Here is a 21,742-nt window from a genome sequence, read left to right as displayed (position 1 = left end):
GTTAAAAGTTTCACAAAACTCAATCAAATTAAAATTGGGCCTTGAAATCACTATTGATATTATCAATGAAATGATTAATACTATAAATAATTGAGCCTTTGATAGAAAATCAAACTATCATCTCATCGTGAGAATACTTTTGAAATAAAAAATAAAGTGAACGATTTAGTAGCATAATAGTTTTATAATGATCTTTGTTTTTCTATTAAATTAATTGTATTGTGTCAAGGTAAGAAATTTCTTAGCATAATTAATCATATTGACACATCCTCCCATTCCCCTCAAGCACGCTCATTCCGCTAACTAACCTGCCTAAAATAGCTTGTTTGGTTTTTTCAACAAGCAGGTCCATCTTATGGAGCCTGTAAGCTTAATTTGAATAATCGTTTCTACTCGGTTATTTTCGTGAAGGTTTCGGTTGAACAACATTCCAAAACCGCGTTCGTCTACCTACCTACTCGACAAGAATTTCAGTGCGAGCAAAGTTATTCTGTCGGAGGTCGGTTTAAGAGAAGGGTGTTGCGTGTGTGCTGTAAACATAACCTATAAACAATGTTTTTGTTATTGTTGTTTGGTTTCTTCTGGGGAGTTTCTATTTCTGAACCTCTAATGAGAAATTGTGAACCTATTCGCGTTGAAATGTGTATGATGTGGTATAATTCGACAAGTATGCCCAATTTAGGAGGTAATGACATTCAACAAGAAGCTGATTTACAATTACAATCGTTTTCACCGTTGATTCAATACGGTTGCAGTCAAAATTTAAAACTTTTTTTGTGTGCCGTTTATGTACCAATGTGTACTGAAAAAGTTTCTAATCCCATCGGCCCTTGTCGAGGACTTTGCGAGGGAGTGAGATCACGATGTTACCCCGTCCTTCAGGGTTTTGGATTTCCTTGGCCAGACGCCCTCAACTGTTCCAGATTTCCTGAAGTTAATAATCACGAACACATGTGCATAGACGGGCCTAAAGATGAAATTGATATCAGGGCTCCTGTTGATCCAGCTGTACAAAAATTTGACTGTGAGCTGAGAAAAAACGGAGAGGGTTGTCTGACGGGATGTAATTCTATAATTATGTTCGATGAATCTGAGCAAAAGTTTGCAGAGGTAAGATTTATTGTATTTTTTGAAAAATTATTTTAATGAGATATTTATAATTGTGACAGTTTAAATGACTCAATTTCTTAAAGTTAAAAAAATGAGTATTAATTAAAAAATGTCACATTATTGTTCAAAACATAAAATTGAACAGGGTCGTATTAAGATATTCTTGGAAATTAAAGGTCAAAATAAATTCAATCATAGGAAATGAATTATGAAAAAGTAAGCAAATTACATAGAAATGCAAAAAATAAAAAAATGAAATGGTTGCGAGAAGATCCAAAAAAGAATTTAAAGCCATTCTGACATTCATAAAATTGAGGTTATGTAGAAATAACTAGACTTGTATTCGCAAACGAGAATACTAAGAAAAGAATTTTAATGAAAGTATGTGTACGAGCGTGGAGGACAGACATGTGTTTTCGATAATTCGCGATCGTATTTTACTTTAAATCCGAATGCACAAAGAAAAACAAATCTTACAAAGGAAACAGTGTGTTTAAAAACATGGGGAATATTGCCATGAGTTGACATTAAATAAACAATCTATTCAAGCTGTCAAAATATTGTCAGTTTAAATGTGTGTTTTTATATCTAGCACAGTTTTTATTTGGTAAAATTATATACAGCGCCCTCACGAAAATATACACCATATGGAAAATTTCTTTATTATGGGTTTTTCTAAAAAAAGCTATTCTTGGTAAAATTTTGTGCATTCCCCGAAAACAAACATGCGCCAGCCGTTACTAGAAATCATACGGGGTGTGTTCAAAATATATATTGAAAAAATCATCTTTTTAATTAAATTTATGGAATATCTTCTCGTTAAAGATAAATTAATTGGGTAGAATTGTTTTCTGCGCCTATTTTTCTCATATAATAACATCTTACGAGATTAGTACTATCCATATGGCGTAATAAAATTTGTAATAATCCCCTAATGTACTTCTTTTGTCCAATGAAGAGATCGATTATGATAATTAATGTTGCCGGAGAATATAATTTATACTTTTTACATAAAACCATAGTAAACAATCCGAGAAGATGAATTGATTTTAGATACTTCAAATGTTGATGTTTTTTTTTTTGGAGAACTTACGTTTGGTTACAGATTATTTCGAAAACATCTTTCGTTTAGTCAGATTTCATCTAAATAGATTAATGATTCTCAAAGTTAATTTCTTTCATCACAGGACTCTCATCATTAGAGGATGAAGATAAATACGTTTGAAAATGTCCCAAGGAAATTTTAATTGATCCTTGTGACAGTTTAGGACCGTTTATAGAGGCAAAACACGTCAATATAAGGCTAGGCGCATACACAAAACTTCTATCGACTCAATTATTGAGTCGAAGTCGATGGACGTCCATGATTTCAGCTCTACTCAAGTAACTATTTGTGTAGGATGCACATATAGGCAATAAATAGTCGATGGGATATCGATAAGTCCTCATTCCTTATTAATAATATGGAATGATTAATCGAAGAGCTCTGGCCAGAACTCCCCTTCATTTGAAGGATGAAAAGAGGACAAGGAGACGAATATCCTCTGTTTATCCTATTTTAAATAACAGATTACTAAATGGGATATTCCACATGATACATGGAAGAATTACCCTGAAAAATTTCTCAACGTTTGTTGAATGAGGCAAAGAAGTTTCAATGAAATTATTTCGACATCATCTATGAAAACAGGTTCCACTATTTCGAGAGCACCCAAAAAATGCAATACAAATTGAGCGTTTGATCGATAGTTATCCAACGCAAATCGATAAAGCTTTTTGACTTTTTTTTTCGAGCAACGAGTTGCGCTAGCACTGAGTCTAGTAGGACAGTAACTTGGCATTTCCCTCTTTTTTCTATAAAGTTCTTCTCTACTAAGTCTTATGGATCGCTAGTTTAATAAAAACTTGTTTATATTGAAGTATATACCAAAAAAATCACTCATAGAAGCTCTAGCACTTGAACTTGACTGGTATCGCTAGTTTATTATAAAACTGTTTCATAGTAAAATAATGTATCAAAACTCAAGTACTATCATCTTAAAATATATTCAATCATTTCTTGTTCACTACATTCACGATGATAAACAAAACGTAACGAATTTAATTGTTGCAGGTTTGGGTGACTGTGTGGGGTTTTATTTGCCTTGTAATAAGTTTGGCATCGGCAATGACGTTAACTATTGGAGGCGGTCGTGTAAAAGCAAGACCGCTGCTCAGTTTGGCTCTTTGCTATGTATTGATGAGCGCTGGCTGGGCTATAAGAATGTTTGCTGGAAGAATGTCAACATCTTGTCCGAAATCGCCTGAAGACGGACTTTCTAATATCAATTGCGCCGTCATCTTTCTACTTTTGTACTACTTTGGAATGGCAGCGAATGCTTGGTAAGCACTTATTTTTTTCGTATATATACGACATAGGATGAACTGCGAAGTTAATGTGTGTTTTTAACTGAGTTTTGATTGGATTGGATATCAATCTCTGATATACAGTGTATTGTACATAATACTTTTATTATTAGATTCTATGTGTGACTTTTATTGAAATTAGGTATATTCAGAATCAAACTTTACAGTACCATATAAAGTGTTTTTTATCATTCTTGAAGTCTACGGCTATGTTTGCGTTCTGGACGCACCACGTTGGAATCAACGTCGCCGAGTTGTAAATTCTTTGCACATGGTCACGTTTCATCGTTTTTCTACTTCAGATCAGATAAAACCGTGGAAGATAATGTACTCTTAGTAATTATTGTTTGGATGTTTTTTCGGAAAAAGCCGAGAAAAAGAAAATACGATATTTATCTAGTTAACGAGATACTTGCATGTGGACAGTTTCATCACATCATTTGGTGTTCTTAGAAACCACTTGGAAAGGTTTTTTTCCATACTTTAACATGTTAGAGAAGGTTTACAGAGACAAATAAAGTTTTCTCGTAAAGTTGCCCGTCAAAAGTCTGAATGAAACGTGTCTCGACGTTCCAAAAACTTATAAAGGGGATGAAACTAAAAAATATATTTGATATTGAGACGTATTCTGATAGAGATCTACTCTAACAAAACAAAGCTCGTCCAATGAAGACACACTCATTCTAAAGTACAGAAAAAACCTTCATGGTTTCAAATAATGTGTCAAACTGTCTACATGTTTTGCATCACTCAATAAGTCGTGTGATTGACACACATTATCCAATCCATATGACTGATGGTGACAGCCTTTTGAGTGAAGCTGCTTTTGTTATTTTGAAAAGAATGGATTCAAAACAATTTCATGTGTTAATTTATCATTGCTTCTTGATGAAAAAGTGTTATCCGAACTCTGCTCCATTGAAAAGAACCATTTGTTATTGGTTTGATGAATTTAAACGTGGTCAATCAGGCACCGATGATGGTGAACGTTCTGGTCGTTCAATTGAGGTGATTACTCCAGAAAACATCAAAAAAGTCCACAAATCGGTTATATCTAATTGTAAATTGAAATTTCGTGAAATAGCTGAGGCCGTAGATATCAGAAGACAGTATGTTTACGATTATGCATTACATTTGACCATGAAAAAGCTTTTTCAAAGTGGGTGCCGCGTTTACTTACAGTCGATCAAAAACAACAACGTGTTGATGATTCAGAGCAGTGTTTGGCAATGTTTACACATAATAAATTAGATTTTTTGCGTCGATATGTGACAATGGATGAAACATGGATCCATCACTTCACTCCGGAATCAAAAGGATCATCATCTGAGTGGACTGCAGCCGGTGAATCAAGTCTGAAGTGTCCAAAGACACAACAGTCAGCTGAGAAGGTTATGGCTTCAGTATTTTGGGTTGTGTATGAAATATTGTTTATCGACTATTAACAAAAGGGAGATACAACCACTAGCTAATTCTACAGAGAGTGGTTGGATCGTTTGAATGCAAAAAGACGGCCTAATATGTCCACCGTATAGTCTAGATCTGGCCCCCAGTGATTACTGGTTATTCGCTGCTCTCAAAAAATCCTCACCTGTAAGAAAATCAACTAAAACGAAGATGCAAGTGATGAAACTGAAACTTATTTTAAGGCAAAAGACAAATACTTTTACTAGCACGGCATTGAGAAGTTGTAGAAGCGTTGGAATTATTGTATTGCTCTTGAAGGAGATTAAATTGATTAATAAAATCAATTTTTGACAAAAAATATGTTTTTCTTATTGATGTGTTAAGTCTTTTTGCGTTAACTGGATGAATATTATTTGCAAAATCCGTATCGCTGTGACCAGGATTCAAGAATTAATACCATAAAGTGTGGGCGTCCAAAATATTATCCCATTGTTTCCGAACTCACTGTATACAATAAATGCTCGTCTTGTATGTTATTACTATGGTCATTTACTGTAAAACTATTTTGCACAGGATGCAATAACTTTTTAGTAAAATTATTTATTATAAAATTATTTATTATAAAATAATTACTAGAAAGTAATAGCTTCCATATGGACAACTTTTTTCTTTACATTTCTGTATTTATCTGTTCACAATATATTTTTCAACTTTCTCATCATCAGCATCTATTATTGAAATTATTCTTATAGACCAATTGTGTAAAGATTTACGCTATAAATTTCAAAAACAATCTAAAACCAAAATGGATCCTTATTGACCATAAGACGTATAAGCACATAGCAGGTGTTTCAAGTAAAGGTGTTAAATATATATCCATCTTATCATTAACCCTAAATTATGCATTACAAATAATAGGAAATTTGATTTGTTAATTATGAATTTTATACTGAACTTTTTCTTACAATAAATGCAGATGTTTGATATAATGAAATGTCAAGAATCAATCATGTCATATAGTAATGAATAATTACTTTAGTTTTCATTCCTCCAACCAGTTGCGACTAATGCATAAGCCCTCTCAACATGATTAAGTGTTAGATCCGTTTTTTGAAAATTAAAACTAGTGAAACCTCGGCGAATAGAAAAAAAATTGACAAAGAAACAAACCTTCTACAAAGTGAGTTTGTTTCAAAACACCTACAATTTTTGACCACCAAATTCGACTGCCTACAGTTTTCTCTTCTCCATTAATTTCCTTTTTTATGAAGCTACATCACATTTGCTTTCTGATCCGTCTATCCTATAAACTGATTACACCATTATTATAACAAAGAACTGAAAGGAAAGCTAAAGAATCATAATAGAGTGAGTTTTACTAATCAAACACTCCAAGAGATCCAAAAGATTCATAACCATATTATTTAAGAAGTGTGAGGAATTTCTCCAGATATTAAATTAGGTCTTTTGAGTGATATTTCTCTGTCAAAAATTACCTCAACCGTTAGGCATGGTAGGAGACGACTACTGCAGATTTAGCTAACAAGCTTTAGAGACAGCAGATAGCTAAGGTCAAGCTCATTTTACACAAAGACATAGGTACATCAAAGAAATTACACAAGAACCTTAAGGAGTGAGATCTTCCTTTGAAATATGTCTACGGGTTTTTGAGATACATAGTCAGGCACAACGTTTCTATTAGATCTAGACGCGGAGCGGCTATAAATCCAAAATCCCAAATAATATCCTATTGTGCAGACAAAATTACATGATTGCTAGACTATTAGAAAGTCTGTTTTTTTGGAAAATTCGATTTTTGTGGATAATATTATTAGTTATGCAGGATTCTGGTATGTAAATAACTGCTCTATAAACTATTCTCAATGCTCTACTCGTAGTTTGGCCGATATTTCGTACTGAATACGGCTTAAACTACAATTTTTTTAAGGAAAAATGATTGGAGAGCTCGGAATCTACTAGACCAAAAAAGCTGCGCTTTCAATCTAATGGTAGCAAATTTTGTGTATATATGGTGTTACAAGTCCAAATCTGGAAAAAAGTAAGCGGTTTTCAACAAATTTTTGAGAATATCAAGTTCATCATTAAGTTTACTCGTATTAAGCACATAGCGAAAATTTTGATGTTAAAAAAAAAACAGTAACTATTCTATGCCTTATTTATAATTGCATTTATAATTTATAACCTGCCATAGACATGTCATGATACGAGTGTTATTAAGATATATATTTGATAAAATAGCAATAAAAAGTGTGTAAACCATTAAATAACTCTACTTCTATTTGTATTGGTAGACGGATTAAGAAGACAGCTGTTTTATATCGCCAATTTTCTACCAATATAAAGTATCAATATAAAATTGCATTTTACGTACCTTGGAAATGATCAATTTGAACTTAACAGGTGAAACTCAATTTTTAATTTAAAAATAGTGATACTGTACACCCAAGTGTACACCCATAGGCTTCGATCTAATTTAAAAGATTAATTTCGACAATCTTTGAATGCACTGTTGCCTATATTTCGTTATGTCTCGTAAAACGGTTACTTTTTTGAATTTTCCAATAAAATAAAGGTAAATTTTTGAAAAAATATTAAAATTTTTCAAAAAATATCCAGTTAATAACCAAATTTTTGAAATCTTTCAAAAACATTCAATATGTCACGTAAATCTCAAAAAATTATTAGAATTTTCCAGTCAAGACTCCAGTACACCTTAAAAAATTTAATGAACCATTCCATTTTTCCTAAATATCTAGTACAGATTCTGTAAAACAACAAATTTTTGAAATTTTTCTAAAACATTCAATATGTCACTAAAATCTTAAGAAATTGCTAGAATTTTTCCAAAAAAAGATAGTCAAAATCACCAAATTTTTAGAAATTTTTTAAATCCTTCAAAAACATTCGATATGTCATCTAAATCTTGCGAAACTATTAGAATTTTCCACTCAAATGTATGTAAATGACGAAATTTTTGAAAAATTGTTGAAATTTTCTAAAAACTATAAGGTATATTATCAAGTTTTAAAAAAACTGAATGTTACAAATATATTCTAAAAAAGATTCTGTAAATCAACAAATTTGTGTAAATTTTTTGAAATTTTTCGAAAACATTCAGTATATCACAAAAATCTCAAGAAATTGTAAGAAATTTCCAGTCAAGACACCAAAAATCACCAAAATTTTGAGATTTTTTGTATTTTTTATAAAAGATAAAGTACATCATCAAGTTTTATAAAAACTGTTAGAACTTTACAAAAAAGATCGAGTACATGATCAAACGTATTTGAAATTGGTTTCATTTTCTAAAAAGGTCTAATGCATCACCAAATTCATGAGAAATTTTTAAAATATACTATAAAAAATCCTGTAGATAATAATTTTTTTTGGGAAATTCCTAAAAAAACAAGTGCATCAACGAAATTTTTGAAAATTGTATGAATTTTCCAAAATTTTAATAAACCATTTGATTGACACATTGTTGAAATTTTCAAAAAAAAGATCGTGCATATCATCGTGTGTCATCTAAATCTTGGGAAATTATTAGAATTTTCCACTCAAATGTACGTAAATCGCGAAATTTTTGAGAAATTTTAAGAAATTGTTACAATTGTCTGAAAAAGATTCTGTAAATCAACAACTTTTTGTAAATTTTTGAAATTTTTCTAAAACATTCGATATATCACCAAAATCTTAAGAAATTGCTAGAATTTTCCAGTCAAGACACCAATTTTTGAGACATTTTTGGAATTTTCCAAACAAATCCAAAATCATTAGTATTTTTCAAGAAAATCCAATACATAACCAATATTTCGAGAAATTATCAGAATTTGCCAAAAAATCCAGTTCTCGATCGAAGCTTGATGAAGAACTTGAACTCCCGTTGCTAAAAGAGCCCTGAAGAATAATCCTACAACTTTCTTTTTTGTAATGACTTTGACACAAGTCTCTTTTGATTCACGCAGTTGGGTCGCTAAAAGTCTTCATGTCTACCTTACTCACCAGATATGGAGAAGCTTCCCACAAAATACCCAACTACCATACTATACGAAGGGATACTAGTGTTTAATACGACCCGCAAAAACCATAATACATGTAGTTATTGCTGCACAATTAACAACAAGAACAAACATGTCCATTTATAGCGTCGATCAAATTTCTCTTCGTCTACCACCTACGACGGAAATTTATTCAGTTAGACATCGTTTTCAAAGATCTAATAAACTTTATTATAAACATAGATTTAAATATCTTCGTCTTTAATCAACCAACAAACTGATTAACAATTTCCCGTTGTTTTTATATCGCCTCTGGCAGTAAGAACTTCGTTTTGAAGAAGTAATAAAACTTTTAAAACGAGATATTTTATTGCAGAACCTAAACACTTTTATCTTGTTATTCACAAGTCGCAGGCTGATAATTATTTTTTGTTTTGTCGTTGCAGACTGCACATTTTACAAGCTTTTATATAGACCTAATAACTGCGAAAATTAAGTATCGTTATTCCTATAAATCAAGGTGACGAAATATATACAAGCTGTAACCATATGATTAATTTTAAACTTAAAACTGACCAGATATTAACACGCTTTGTTTTAACCAATTTGTAGCCACACTCTCTCAAGATCAAACATTTAACCCTCGAAGTAGTTTTCTGTCGATGTAACCTCCATTATATCTTATTCGTCCACTTGTAGTCACTTGTTTTTTATCCACCATTGGCATATTCAAGATCAAAAATGTATACTTAAAAAACATTTTTAGTCACTTGTTTTATCTAATTCATACCCAAAATGCCTCAAGATCAAACATTCATTCTCCAGCTAACAGACCCGGCAGACTTCGTACTGCCTCAATCGATAATTAAAAAATCTAAACTTTTGTGGAAAATAAACTTAAGACAAACAAAAGGAATCTTTTTTTTATTAAAAAAATGCTCGGTATGAAGTTTTATTAATCGATTAATGACACATGATGTTGCTTACTTACAAAACAGAATTTTTCTAAAATACTGGCTATTTAAAGCTTTCTAATAAACTTATAATATAATTGTCCATGCGCGAAATAGGGAAACTCCAAGTTGATTCCAAAAACTTCCGAAGACTGGCCTTGCGATTTATTTATGGTCATCGCAAAGTCCAGACGTACCGGAAATTGTAAACGTTTAACGAATCATTTTCTATGATTGTTCGCAATTTTGACAACAATACTATTTTCTCAATCTTTCTCTCTCTGCTCATCAGTGCGGTTAGCACGTAAAGTAGAAATTCGCACTTTTGATTGACTGCGACAACCAAAGTCTTATCCTAGACATCGTAAATTGTAATAATAGAAAATGAGAAAAGTTCTCGCGTAGTAAATTCTCACTATCACAAAAGATCAACAAAGAGCACACAACTTAAAATATCACTATCACCGAAGTAAAGAAAAATTCTCCCAAAGATAGAAAGATGCACTCTTTCTCTGAGGTATTGATCAACATAGAGGATGGATCGACGATGTAGGAAAGTCCTCAGATCTGAAAAGAAAACAATTTTTAAGGTTACAAGATTTAAGGTGCAAGATTAGAAAATGTTTCTTAACGTACTAGTTTTTGTCTAGTTGCGAATCCCAAATTCTCTAGCGTTTTTAAGACGCGCTAACGTCCTTGGTTCCGCTGGCGCATGGAGGAGGACGAAACTGCAGACCACGTTATCTGTGAGTGACCTGCACTCACACGGGCGCGGTTTAAACACCAGGATAAACCCCACAACACTCATAACGACATCAAAGAGTTCAAGCTAAAGCGCCTGATCGGCTTCTCAAAGGACATCGGACTTTGGTAACGTCAAATTGACCTATCTGAAGGCATATGTGCCCAACAGCCCACACCTACGAACTATGATGAAGTTCCCTGGTTAACTGTTAAATTAAAATCCAATTCCTTTTTCAAATGATTTACTTTGGTCGCGATCTCCACTTTAAACAATCTAAAGGGGTTTCTAAGATCACTAATATCAGAAAATGATGAGAAATAGTTTTTGTCTCTCTAAATCAAACATATCCCCTTAAAGAGTATAAATAAGAGAATCCTCAAATTTGTTAAAACAAGAAAATCCGAAGATATGTCTGTTTAATCAAGGATAAATTCCTCGAAGAAAGTCTCCAGGTATTATTTTAATTCATAAACTGTTTCACTGTAGAAGCGATTTTCTCTGGTTGTAGGAGAGGCTCCAGTTCTCTATAAGATCAAAAATTGTTTTCTTGCGGGTCTAATCTCCAAACACTATTCCTTTCTAAAATCGATATAAAAAAGTCCATCTTCTACGGTGCATCAAAAACTATTTGCTGTTGTCCATCTCGAAATTCTCATCGATTCTCAAGTCGACATAAAAGATTCCATCCTCTGTTAAAACCAAGAAGTCCTAGAATTATTTCCATAGAAAAAGTTATACTCCAAACTCTTTACAAAGATTTTTGTTTGTAACGACATAAAGCAAGTTTCCATTTAGAAACTTTGGTTTCTCGTGGCTCTATTGAACTCATTTCAAAATGTAGAATAACTCAAGTTATAAATGTGTTATTTAATCTAAAAAATCCGTGAAGGGAAGCCACTGACTGATTCAATATCCATTTAAATATCGCCGTTGCAGCACCGAAAGAAAAAAGGAAGAACTAAAAGAGAGTCGAGAAAATACCTGGCCTTCCACTGTGACAGGTCCGCTTCTCTCGTTTAATTTATAACTGGAAGACTAGAGACCCTTGTTACCTAAAAAAGAAATATTAATAATTCTCTTTAATTTATACCTTGATGGCTGCATGTTTATTTACACAACGCTGGTTAATTGCCTGTTATACGAAATTAAATATTTAATGGACACTTTAATTTTATATTGGATGGTCGAAGAACGATCGACTAGAAGGTTTACTTAGGTTATGTAGTTCTTCTCGAGTATTTGCTTTAGAAGTGTTGGTTTCTCGCTCAACTTGAATCCGGTTTGGTTGTGAACATCTTCAAGAGAATAATTTAGATAAATAATTATTCGTATCTCATAGGATTGCGTATTTGTGCTTGTTGGTGGTATAATTTGTTTTAATTTAATAAAATTCTAAAAATAAATACAATCTTTTGTTGTTTCCAAGATTTTTTGTATAGTTCGAAAGTCACCGATCCTGAAGACTGATATGAAATTAAATGATATAAATTTCAATGATAAAAAAAATGAAAAAGAAAAGTGAATATTTTTAAAAGCAAATGTCATTCTATTAAATGGAGGTGTTCTTCTATACACATTGTTTGACTTAATCCTCCCTCCCTGTGCATATGAAAAGGTAGATTTAGGAAGTGTTGTATGTTAAGAGATAAGGCAGGTAAAAATGAAAACGCAAGAATATACCCGTTTTTGTCAAATTTGACAACAAAGGACCAAATTCGTCTGCGTCTGATGCCAATTGTGAGATACGGAATTGACAGTATTTTTTCTAAAGCTAATTTTATGGTTGGTAGAATTGGAATTAGCTGTATTGGAGCAACATTTTCCACTGATAAATCAGCAGCGTCGCGTGGCTCAATACATCGAATGTACACAACGTCAAATACAAAAGATTTTGTCAAAAACTGATATTACTGGAAACAACTGAAATTGTTTGCATTAAACTCGTTTTTTTTTATGTTTCATGTTAATAATACTTAATTAACTGGGAGAAATACAGGGTATGTCTTCGAGCTTTAAGGGCAGTTATAAATTTCTTTTTCTTCAAGCTTCTAGTCCTAGAAGTCTGAATTGAAGACAGGCTAAACTGGAAACAAATATTTATAGTCTATTTTAATCAATAAGAAATTAATTAAATGGTGAGGCATTTGTAATCCATAGGCGTATCACTTAATTTAGTAAAATGTTTTCAAGCTATACTTGGAGTAGTTTCGTATGAAATAACTTGGCCCCCCTTTACTATATGGAATAAACTAAAATCGTGTTTTAGATGAAATTTGTCGGGAAGAGATTCTTGGAATAAAAAAAAACAAAATTTTAACTTTTATTAGGACATAGGTACTTATAGATATTATGATACGCCTAAGTAATATATAAGACACACGGTTTTTGAAAAGTCCAAACTTTTTTTATTGTTCTGTACAGATTAGGTTCATTATAGACCGATAAAAGACAGAAAACTTGTATTAGCTCAGATACATTTATGAAAATTTTTGGAAATATTTAGATTATTAGATTATTTAGATTATTAGGATATTCATATTAGCTATGATTCCGAAAAATTGAAAGGAGTAGCAAAGACGATTATATTTAGTCCGCAAGGATTTTTATACATAAACAGAAATGTGTATCGAAGGTACATAACCTCAATATAAATATTATACGAAATCACAGGTTTAAACTATTTTTTTGTTGGTTTATGTGACTGTTGACTAAAGATTTAATAACGGCCATAAAACGAAAAAATATTGCCACTTGTTAACAATCCTGAATGATTTATGCATGGCAATATAATTTTTAAATCTGTGGCTCAAAATGGTCAAATAACCTGCTGCGTGGACCCTCGTCTAGGTAGAAATTTAAAACCGACTTTTAGAACAACCATATTTTATCTGATCCTACAGAAAATACATCTGCATTCATTTATATAAACTGTCAGAGATGGATAGTTTTACGGAAGATTTTTGAAGGTAAAATATTTATTGTGTTCCAGTCACAAAACCAGACAATACAAATATATTCATAGACATTAATTTTGAAAGTAAATAAATTAACCAACTGTTCAAAGAACAGTAGCCCTTATCAAACAAGCCTTTATTAATTAAAAAAAATAGAACTTGCAACTTCCAACTTTTCATTTGGAAAGTGTTAGTTCAGTCAATTTTGACATTCGGTGATAATAAATTTACAACAAGATGAAAATTTTTCAAAATAAAATTATTAAATTGCCCACCGTTCCCATGTATGGAAAAAATTTCACTCGAGGTCAAAGGTTTTTCGCGATTTTCTGCAAAACGTTTTTCCGGTTTTCCTGCGAGCCACCATTTAATTCAAAAGTTTGTAAAAGTTGCGATTGTCATATGACACGTTTCCACATCACCAATGAGATTTTTCCAGTAGACCTGTTCCATAAGTAAGTTTTGATTCTGCTTAATTTGTATCCATTTCCAAGTAGCGGAAAATAACAAAGTTTCGAAAAATCTTAATAAAAAAGTAAAGAAGTTTATTCGTCCGATTCATAACCTTCAAATTCTTCTTGTTATTCTTGATATTCTTCTAATTCTTTGCCTTATTGTTGTTTTTCATCAACATCACGTCGATTCCACGTCAGAAGAGATCTTAAGCGAGAGGATGCTCTTTCTTGTATTCTTTTTGACCTTCTTCTGGTTCTTTTTCTTATTGTTTTTCATCAACATTATGCCGATTCCACGTCAGAAGAGATCTTAAGCAAGGGGACGCTCTGTCTTGTATTATTTTTGTTATTCTTCTTGATCTTCTTCTAGTTCTTTGCCTTGTTGTTGTTTTTAATTTTTAATCAACATCACGACGATTGTACGTCAGAAGAGATCTTAAGCAAGGGGACGCTCTGTCTTGTATTATTCTTGTTATTCTTCTTGATCTTCTTCTAGTTCTTTGCCTTGTTGTTGTTTTTCATCAACATCACGTCGATTCCACGTCAGAAGAGATCTTAAGCGAGAGGATGCTCTTTCTTGTATTCTTTTTGATCTTCTTCTGGTTCTTTTTCTTATTGTTTTTCATCAACATTATGCCGATTCCACGTCAGAAGAGATCTTAAGCAAGGGGACGCTCTGTCTTGTATTATTTTTGTTATTCTTCTTGATCTTCTTCTAGTTCTTTGCCTTGTTGTTGTTTTTAATCAACATCACGACGATTGTACGTCAGAAGAGATCTTAAGCAAGGGGACGCTCTGTCTTGTATTATTCTTGTTATTCTTCTTGATCTTCTTCTAGTTCTTTGCCTTGTTGTTGTTTTTCATCAACATCACGACGATTGTACGTCAGAAGAGATCTTAAGCAAGGGGACGCTCTGTCTTGTATTATTCTTGTTATTCTTCTTGATCTTCTTCTAGTTCTTTGCCTTGTTGTTGTTTTTAATTTTTAATCAACATCACGACGATTGTACGTCAGAAGAGATCTTAAGCAAGGGGACGCTCTGTCTTGTATTATTCTTGTTATTCTTCTTGATCTTCTTCTAGTTCTTTGCCTTGTTGTTGTTTTTCATCAACATCACGTCGATTCCACGTCAGAAGAGATCTTAAGCGAGAGGATGCTCTTTCTTGTATTCTTTTTGATCTTCTTCTGGTTCTTTTTCTTATTGTTTTTCATCAACATTATGCCGATTCCACGTCAGAAGAGATCTTAAGCAAGGGGACGCTCTGTCTTGTATTATTTTTGTTATTCTTCTTGATCTTCTTCTAGTTCTTTGCCTTGTTGTTGTTTTTAATCAACATCACGACGATTGTACGTCAGAAGAGATCTTAAGCAAGGGGACGCTCTGTCTTGTATTATTCTTGTTATTCTTCTTGATCTTCTTCTAGTTCTTTGCCTTGTTGTTGTTTTTCATCAACATCACGACGATTGTACGTCAGAAGAGATCTTAAGCAAGGGGACGCTCTGTCTTGTATTATTCTTGTTATTCTTCTTGATCTTCTTCTAGTTCTTTGCCTTGTTGTTGTTTTTCATCAACATCACGTCGATTCCACGTCAGAAGAGATCTTAAGCGAGAGGATGCTCTTTCTTGTATTCTTTTTGATCTTCTTCTGGTTCTTTTTCTTATTGTTTTTCATCAACATTATGCCGATTCCACGTCAGAAGAGATCTTAAGCAAGGGGACGCTCTGTCTTGTATTATTTTTGTTATTCTTCTTGATCTTCTTCTAGTTCTTTGCCTTGTTGTTGTTTTTAATCAACATCACGACGATTGTACGTCAGAAGAGATCTTAAGCAAGGGGACGCTCTGTCTTGTATTATTCTTGTTATTCTTCTTGATCTTCTTCTAGTTCTTTGACTTGTTGTTGTTTTTCATCAACATCACGACGATTGTACGTCAGAAGAGATCTTAAGCAAGGGGACGCTCTGTCTTGTATTATTCTTGTTATTCTTCTTGATCTTCTTCTAGTTCTTTGCCTTGTTGTTGTTTTTCATCAACATCACGTCGATTCCACGTCAGAAGAGATCTTAAGCGAGAGGATGCTCTGTCTTGTATTATTCTTGTTATTCTTCTTGATCTTCTTCTAGTTCTTTGCCTTGTTGTTGTTTTTCATCAACATCACGTCGATTCCACGTCAGAAGAGATCTTAAGCGAGAGGATGCTCTTTCTTGTATTCTTTTTGATCTTCTTCTGGTTCTTTTTCTTATTGTTTTTCATCAACATTATGCCGATTCCACGTCAGAAGAGATCTTAAGCAAGGGGACGCTCTGTCTTGTATTATTTTTGTTATTCTTCTTGATCTTCTTCTAGTTCTTTGCCTTGTTGTTGTTTTTAATCAACATCACGACGATTGTACGTCAGAAGAGATCTTAAGCAAGGGGACGCTCTGTCTTGTATTATTCTTGTTATTCTTCTTGATCTTCTTCTAGTTCTTTGCCTTGTTGTTGTTTTTCATCAACATCACGACGATTGTACGTCAGAAGAGATCTTAAGCAAGGGGACGCTCTGTCTTGTATTATTCTTGTTATTCTTCTTGATCTTCTTCTAGTTCTTTGCCTTGTTGTTGTTTTTCATCAACATCACGTCGATTCCACGTCAGAAGAGATCTTAAGCGAGAGGATGCTCTTTCTTGTATTCTTTTTGATCTTCTTCTGGTTCTTTTTCTTATTGTTTTTCATCAACATTATGCCGATTCCACGTCAGAAGAGATCTTAAGCAAGGGGACGCTCTGTCTTGTATTATTTTTGTTATTCTTCTTGATCTTCTTCTAGTTCTTTGCCTTGTTGTTGTTTTTCATCAACATCACGACGATTGTACGTCAGAAGAGATCTTAAGCGAGAGGATGCTCTTTCTTGTATTCTTTTTGATCTTCTTCTGGTTCTTTTTCTTATTGTTTTTCATCAACATCACGCCGATTCTTCGTCAGAAGAGATCTTAAGCGAGAGGATGCTCTTTCTTGTATTTTGTTTAACCTGACCTTGGAAAGAATATTTAGAAGGCTGCGGATCAACCCTACACAAGAGAGAAGGGTGTACGCAGTCGATGTTAACTTGATAAGCAGAAGGGAAATAGATGTTAGAGAGGACTTCCGGAGATTCAATGAAGAATCCAATCGAGCAGAGCTAAAACGCACTGAGAACACGCAGACATGGCAGCGTTTACGGTAGATAACTATACCTTCGATCGGGTTGACAACTTCAAATATCTTGGGTCTCTCATAACTGATAACAACGAGATTGCAATGGAGATACAGAAGAGAGTGAAAACGTTCTCATGCTTCTGAAACCCGGGCAATGACTGCTAGAGACGAACTGAGACTCAACTCGTGGTAGAGGAAAGGCAATTTCGTGATAAAACTGTAAATAATAAGGTCTAAAATCGAACAATTAAGTTCACAAGCCACGCAGAAACTTACAGTAAAAGCATTTCTTCACCCCATAGCGAAGGTCATCAGCTGATGTTGACATTTTGTTAGATTCCTCAATTGCGACGTTTTTAACTTATTGAGAAACGTCAAATAAGCCTATTTTACCATGGATTATATAATCGAAATTATACGAGGTAATTTAATTAAATAACCTACTACATGTCCTTTCAAGCACATATTCACTGTATTAAATAGTTAGTCAACGACATGAATTTCCTCGGACATAATAACTCCATGGTAACTATTGTACATAAATTACATGAAATGTCACTATAAATGACAGTAAAAGGTTTAATGTTAAGTTTAAAATACGTTTCTGTGATGTACATAGACAGTTTCAATTGTACATTAACAAGAAAATTTATAGTCGGCAGGACAATGGTACCACATTCTAGTCGGCGGATTGTTCGATACGAGACGGTGTTAAAATCATTGGCGTTTCATTATTATCTAACAAATTGAGATTTAAAACTTGTTCAACAAATAAATTTTGTAACTGAATCGTTTAAATCTATTTGTAAGAAACGTAAATTAAATCAACACACATCGGGACCGATTTTATCATTACTGCGAGATGAGATGTTATTAACTGCGTAAGAATCCAACAACATAAGGTGAAGAAAACGTTGCCAAATCTATTCAACTACAACGTGGTGCATTTGAAGAACGAAATCGTGGAAAAACGGCCCAATTTGAATAAGAGGCTCCTGCATCAACCGTATTCTCTATATCTGAACCCTGGTGATTTTCCTTCTAAGTAGTTCCAATTTTGTTTGATTATGGCTAACAAAAGGCTCATAGTGATTGTACAGAAATTTGGATTATTCTCTCTTATAGTTGACTTATTATTTTGTAATTAATTGGAATAAATGATCGTTTTAATAAGTTTCTTTATTCAATATCATTTTAAAACTATTTATTTACCTTTTTTTCTATAATTGAAAACGGACCTCGTTCTGTTGGTGGTATGTTTATAATAAAACTGCACTCTTAACATCATCTGAAAACTAACAGACAATTCACGTTTATTACTAAAGAAAAATAAACTTTGTTAGTTATACCATGAAAAATTAAATTATTATGTTAATTAAAAAAGATACCATATTCTCCGTGTTTCAAATTAAGCAAAATATATAGAGATTTTAAGAACCCTACAGCAGAACCTTCCACATTATTTCACGATGTGGAGAATACCTGATATTTCACGAATGAAAAAAGTCATATAAATGCAAATTATATGAATAGTTCCTGCAGTAAATAAGAAAGAAAAACGAAAACGAAAGTGCATTGTTGAAAAAGAAAAAAAATGACAATTAGAAAGATAAACAAAATGTGAAATTGTAAAAAGAAAGAAGAATATTAGAAGATTAAAGAAAATAGATTAAATATAGAAATCAGGGAAATACGGAATTAAAAGAGATAATGGTGAATACTGAAATACCAGAAGTTGTATGTAGAAGGTAACCGGTCATGAAATAAGATTTTAAAATTTGAATATTTAAGATATTAAACACAAAAACAATAAAAAAAAAGACCAATAACATGGTCACGCAAGATAATTTATGTAATTATTATAATTTCTTTCCGTTCGCGTAAATTGTAGATTTCCTTACAGATTGATTAGTCGAAAAGGATTTCCACCACGACTGTTTAATTTTATAAAACGCAGTTCCGAGATATGAAAGGTTCAAAGAGAAAATGATAAGTATTGGGAGTTCCGGGTAGTTTGAGAACAGACATTTACACTGTTTCTAATTGAACCGACCGCTTAAGCTACCATTATACTAGGATGGTAGCATCCCACTTTGAGTCGAATTTGTGTTGGGATGCTAGCATCCCGGACTGCTATTTTATTTTATTTTTTTGCCAGTCGTCAATATGTCCCCAACGAATGCTGATGATGTTACTAATTAAGAAAAGAAGGCATCGTGCAAAAGGAAGTTTAGTGTGGACCCCTTTTTAGCTGTCCGTCGTGTTAAAAAAGATTTCCATGCATTCAGTTTGTCAATCTTGTTGGTGTAGCTTTCTAACTTTGTATCCCAAATACAAGGATGTTTTTCCACTTCACATATTAAATTTTCTACGTCCAGTTTGTTATCGTTTGTTATATTTTTCAATACGTTTCAGCTCTTTCTTTTTCTTCTTTAGTTCTAGTTCTTTTTGTTTGGTTTTAGGCCTACTTTTGTTTTCCTTAAGCTCAGGTTCAGGTTCTTCCAGAGACGAGCCTTCCGAAGGAGCATTTCTTATGTCATCCACAACACTTTCACTCACGTCATCAAACCCTTCACTTTCCATCGCAAAACACACTAAAAATATACTTTACTCGACACAGTAATCACTCGACTCGAGACGATACGTGCAGTGCAGTCAGCAGTCTCAGCCGGGATGCACAAAATCGAGCCTCCGGTGGCATCCCTAGTCTAATCGCTCCCATTTGATTTAATGCCCCCCTAACCTCCCTGCATCCCGGATAATGGTAGCCTTAGAAATTCAGCCGTTGTGCCCTGCTTTATGAAGGATAATTTACGGGTTGGAGTACTGAGATCTACTTTGTGATATAGGTATTTTTCCGTGCTCCTACTCAAGATATCTTCTCGAATATCTCGGAGCGTAGTTCAATAAAGAATACGTGGAGTTTCGTCTACATCATAATTGGACAAACTTTTTAGAGGGAGTACCAGATAAAACGAAAAATTATGCACATTAAACAGCATGCTGAAAATGTCCAGGTCGTCTTCGATAACCTCGATGTCTTTGAATCTTCATAAAGACATTCCACGTTTGTCTCATATCTAACTCTTAAGTTTGTCTTCCGTAACTGCATTTTTAGTAAAAAATAAGTCATTTTTGACTAGTTTTCTGGAAAATAGTGCAAACTTGCTCGTCAAGTAATATTAGATACTACCCACAAATGGAGTCAATGTCTATGTGTACCAGTTTTCGGTGCTTTCCTTTATTCAAAACCCTGTCGCGGGCCGAATTAAACTGGACCGAGGGCCGTATTTGTCCCGCGGCCTGTACTTTGTCCATAATCTTTGCATCTTGAACATTGAATATCTTGCGCGATGTCCATGTTCAAAAGTACTTAAAATTATCAGTCAATATTCGCGTCATTGTTTGCTGCAAGTCACCCACTGTACATAAGATAACTGAATTTTCCGTGAATAAAATGTAACAGTCATCGAATATCCACTTTCAACGCCTGATTTAGCCATGTGCGATTTCTGGTTATTCTTTGATCTACAGAAACATTAACGTAGTCGACGTATGAAATATTTTTTTGTCTGCGGACATCCCTATATACATTAGTGCTTTTCTTAGAGAGCACCTACTACTACATTAGTAAATAGAAATATAAACATGGAAATCTAATGGTGAGAAATATTCTCAAACTTTGTTCAAATACTGGCGATTCTTCCTTGTTTAGTTTGGGTGTCTTGAACGACGGTTGACACAACAATATTTATGGTTAGAATTTTTTTGTAGTGAACCACTTCTCAACAAGAATATACTAAAAAAAACATGTCCACAAGTTGTCAGTTTAAATATTTGATAATAAAGGTAGCTGCCGAGTTACCTGTTACTATATGTGTTTTATGTTGACATTACATGTTTTTACGTATTGGAATTCAGAGTATTAAAAAAAAAACGTTATATTTACCAAATATTTTCAATTTTCTAAAATAAAAAAAAACAGTTGATCTTCCAGATCAAAAGTTTCTTGTTATAAGTGATCGCGTTTAAAGAGAAATAAATCTTTTCCGTCAGGACACCGCTTCTTGTCTCACTTCGATGATTGCTATGACTGATATTCAAATATTGCATTTAGAATTTGTTCATCACCCTCCGTATTAACGAGATCTGATCCCCAGTGACTTTTTCCTGTTTCCTAACCTTAATCTAACTGTGAAGAATCATAAATCTACCTATTTAACTTCTATTTACTATTGTATTCGTTAAAATTTATTTTAAACTGACCGTCCTCAACGTCTTACTTAAGCAGTTCCATATGTCCCTTAGACACTTGAAGTTCCATTAACTTATCAAATTACTTACCCTTATTTTTGTATTGATGTGACGTGACGACCATAAATATTATTAATTATGGCTTTTGTATATAATAGGATTAGTATTTAAATAAATAAATAAATAACAGAATGCGTACCAATAGTTACATATACGAATACCCTTTTCAAAAAACGACCTTCACGCTATTACAACTTCCTAAA

At 33.1% G+C, this 21,742-nt stretch overlaps 1 protein-coding gene across 1 annotated transcript in view; it reads left to right on the top strand.

Annotated features, from left to right (window-relative positions):
• Positions 1–454: 454 nt before the first annotated feature.
• Positions 455–21,742, top strand: part of LOC130445649 (frizzled-4-like) — a 39,213-nt gene continuing 17,925 nt past the window's right edge. The window contains exons 1-2 of the mRNA XM_056781402.1: positions 455–1,110; positions 3,224–3,492. Of these exons, the coding sequence (XP_056637380.1) occupies positions 553–1,110; positions 3,224–3,492 (827 nt within the window). The 5' untranslated portion in view covers positions 455–552. The remainder of the gene's footprint in view (positions 1,111–3,223; positions 3,493–21,742) is intronic.

The sequence above is a fragment of the Diorhabda sublineata genome, chromosome 6 (assembly GCF_026230105.1).
Source record: "Diorhabda sublineata isolate icDioSubl1.1 chromosome 6, icDioSubl1.1, whole genome shotgun sequence".
Taxonomy (NCBI): Eukaryota; Metazoa; Arthropoda; class Insecta; order Coleoptera; family Chrysomelidae; genus Diorhabda; species Diorhabda sublineata.
This window is presented reverse-complemented; position numbering and strand designations above follow the sequence as displayed.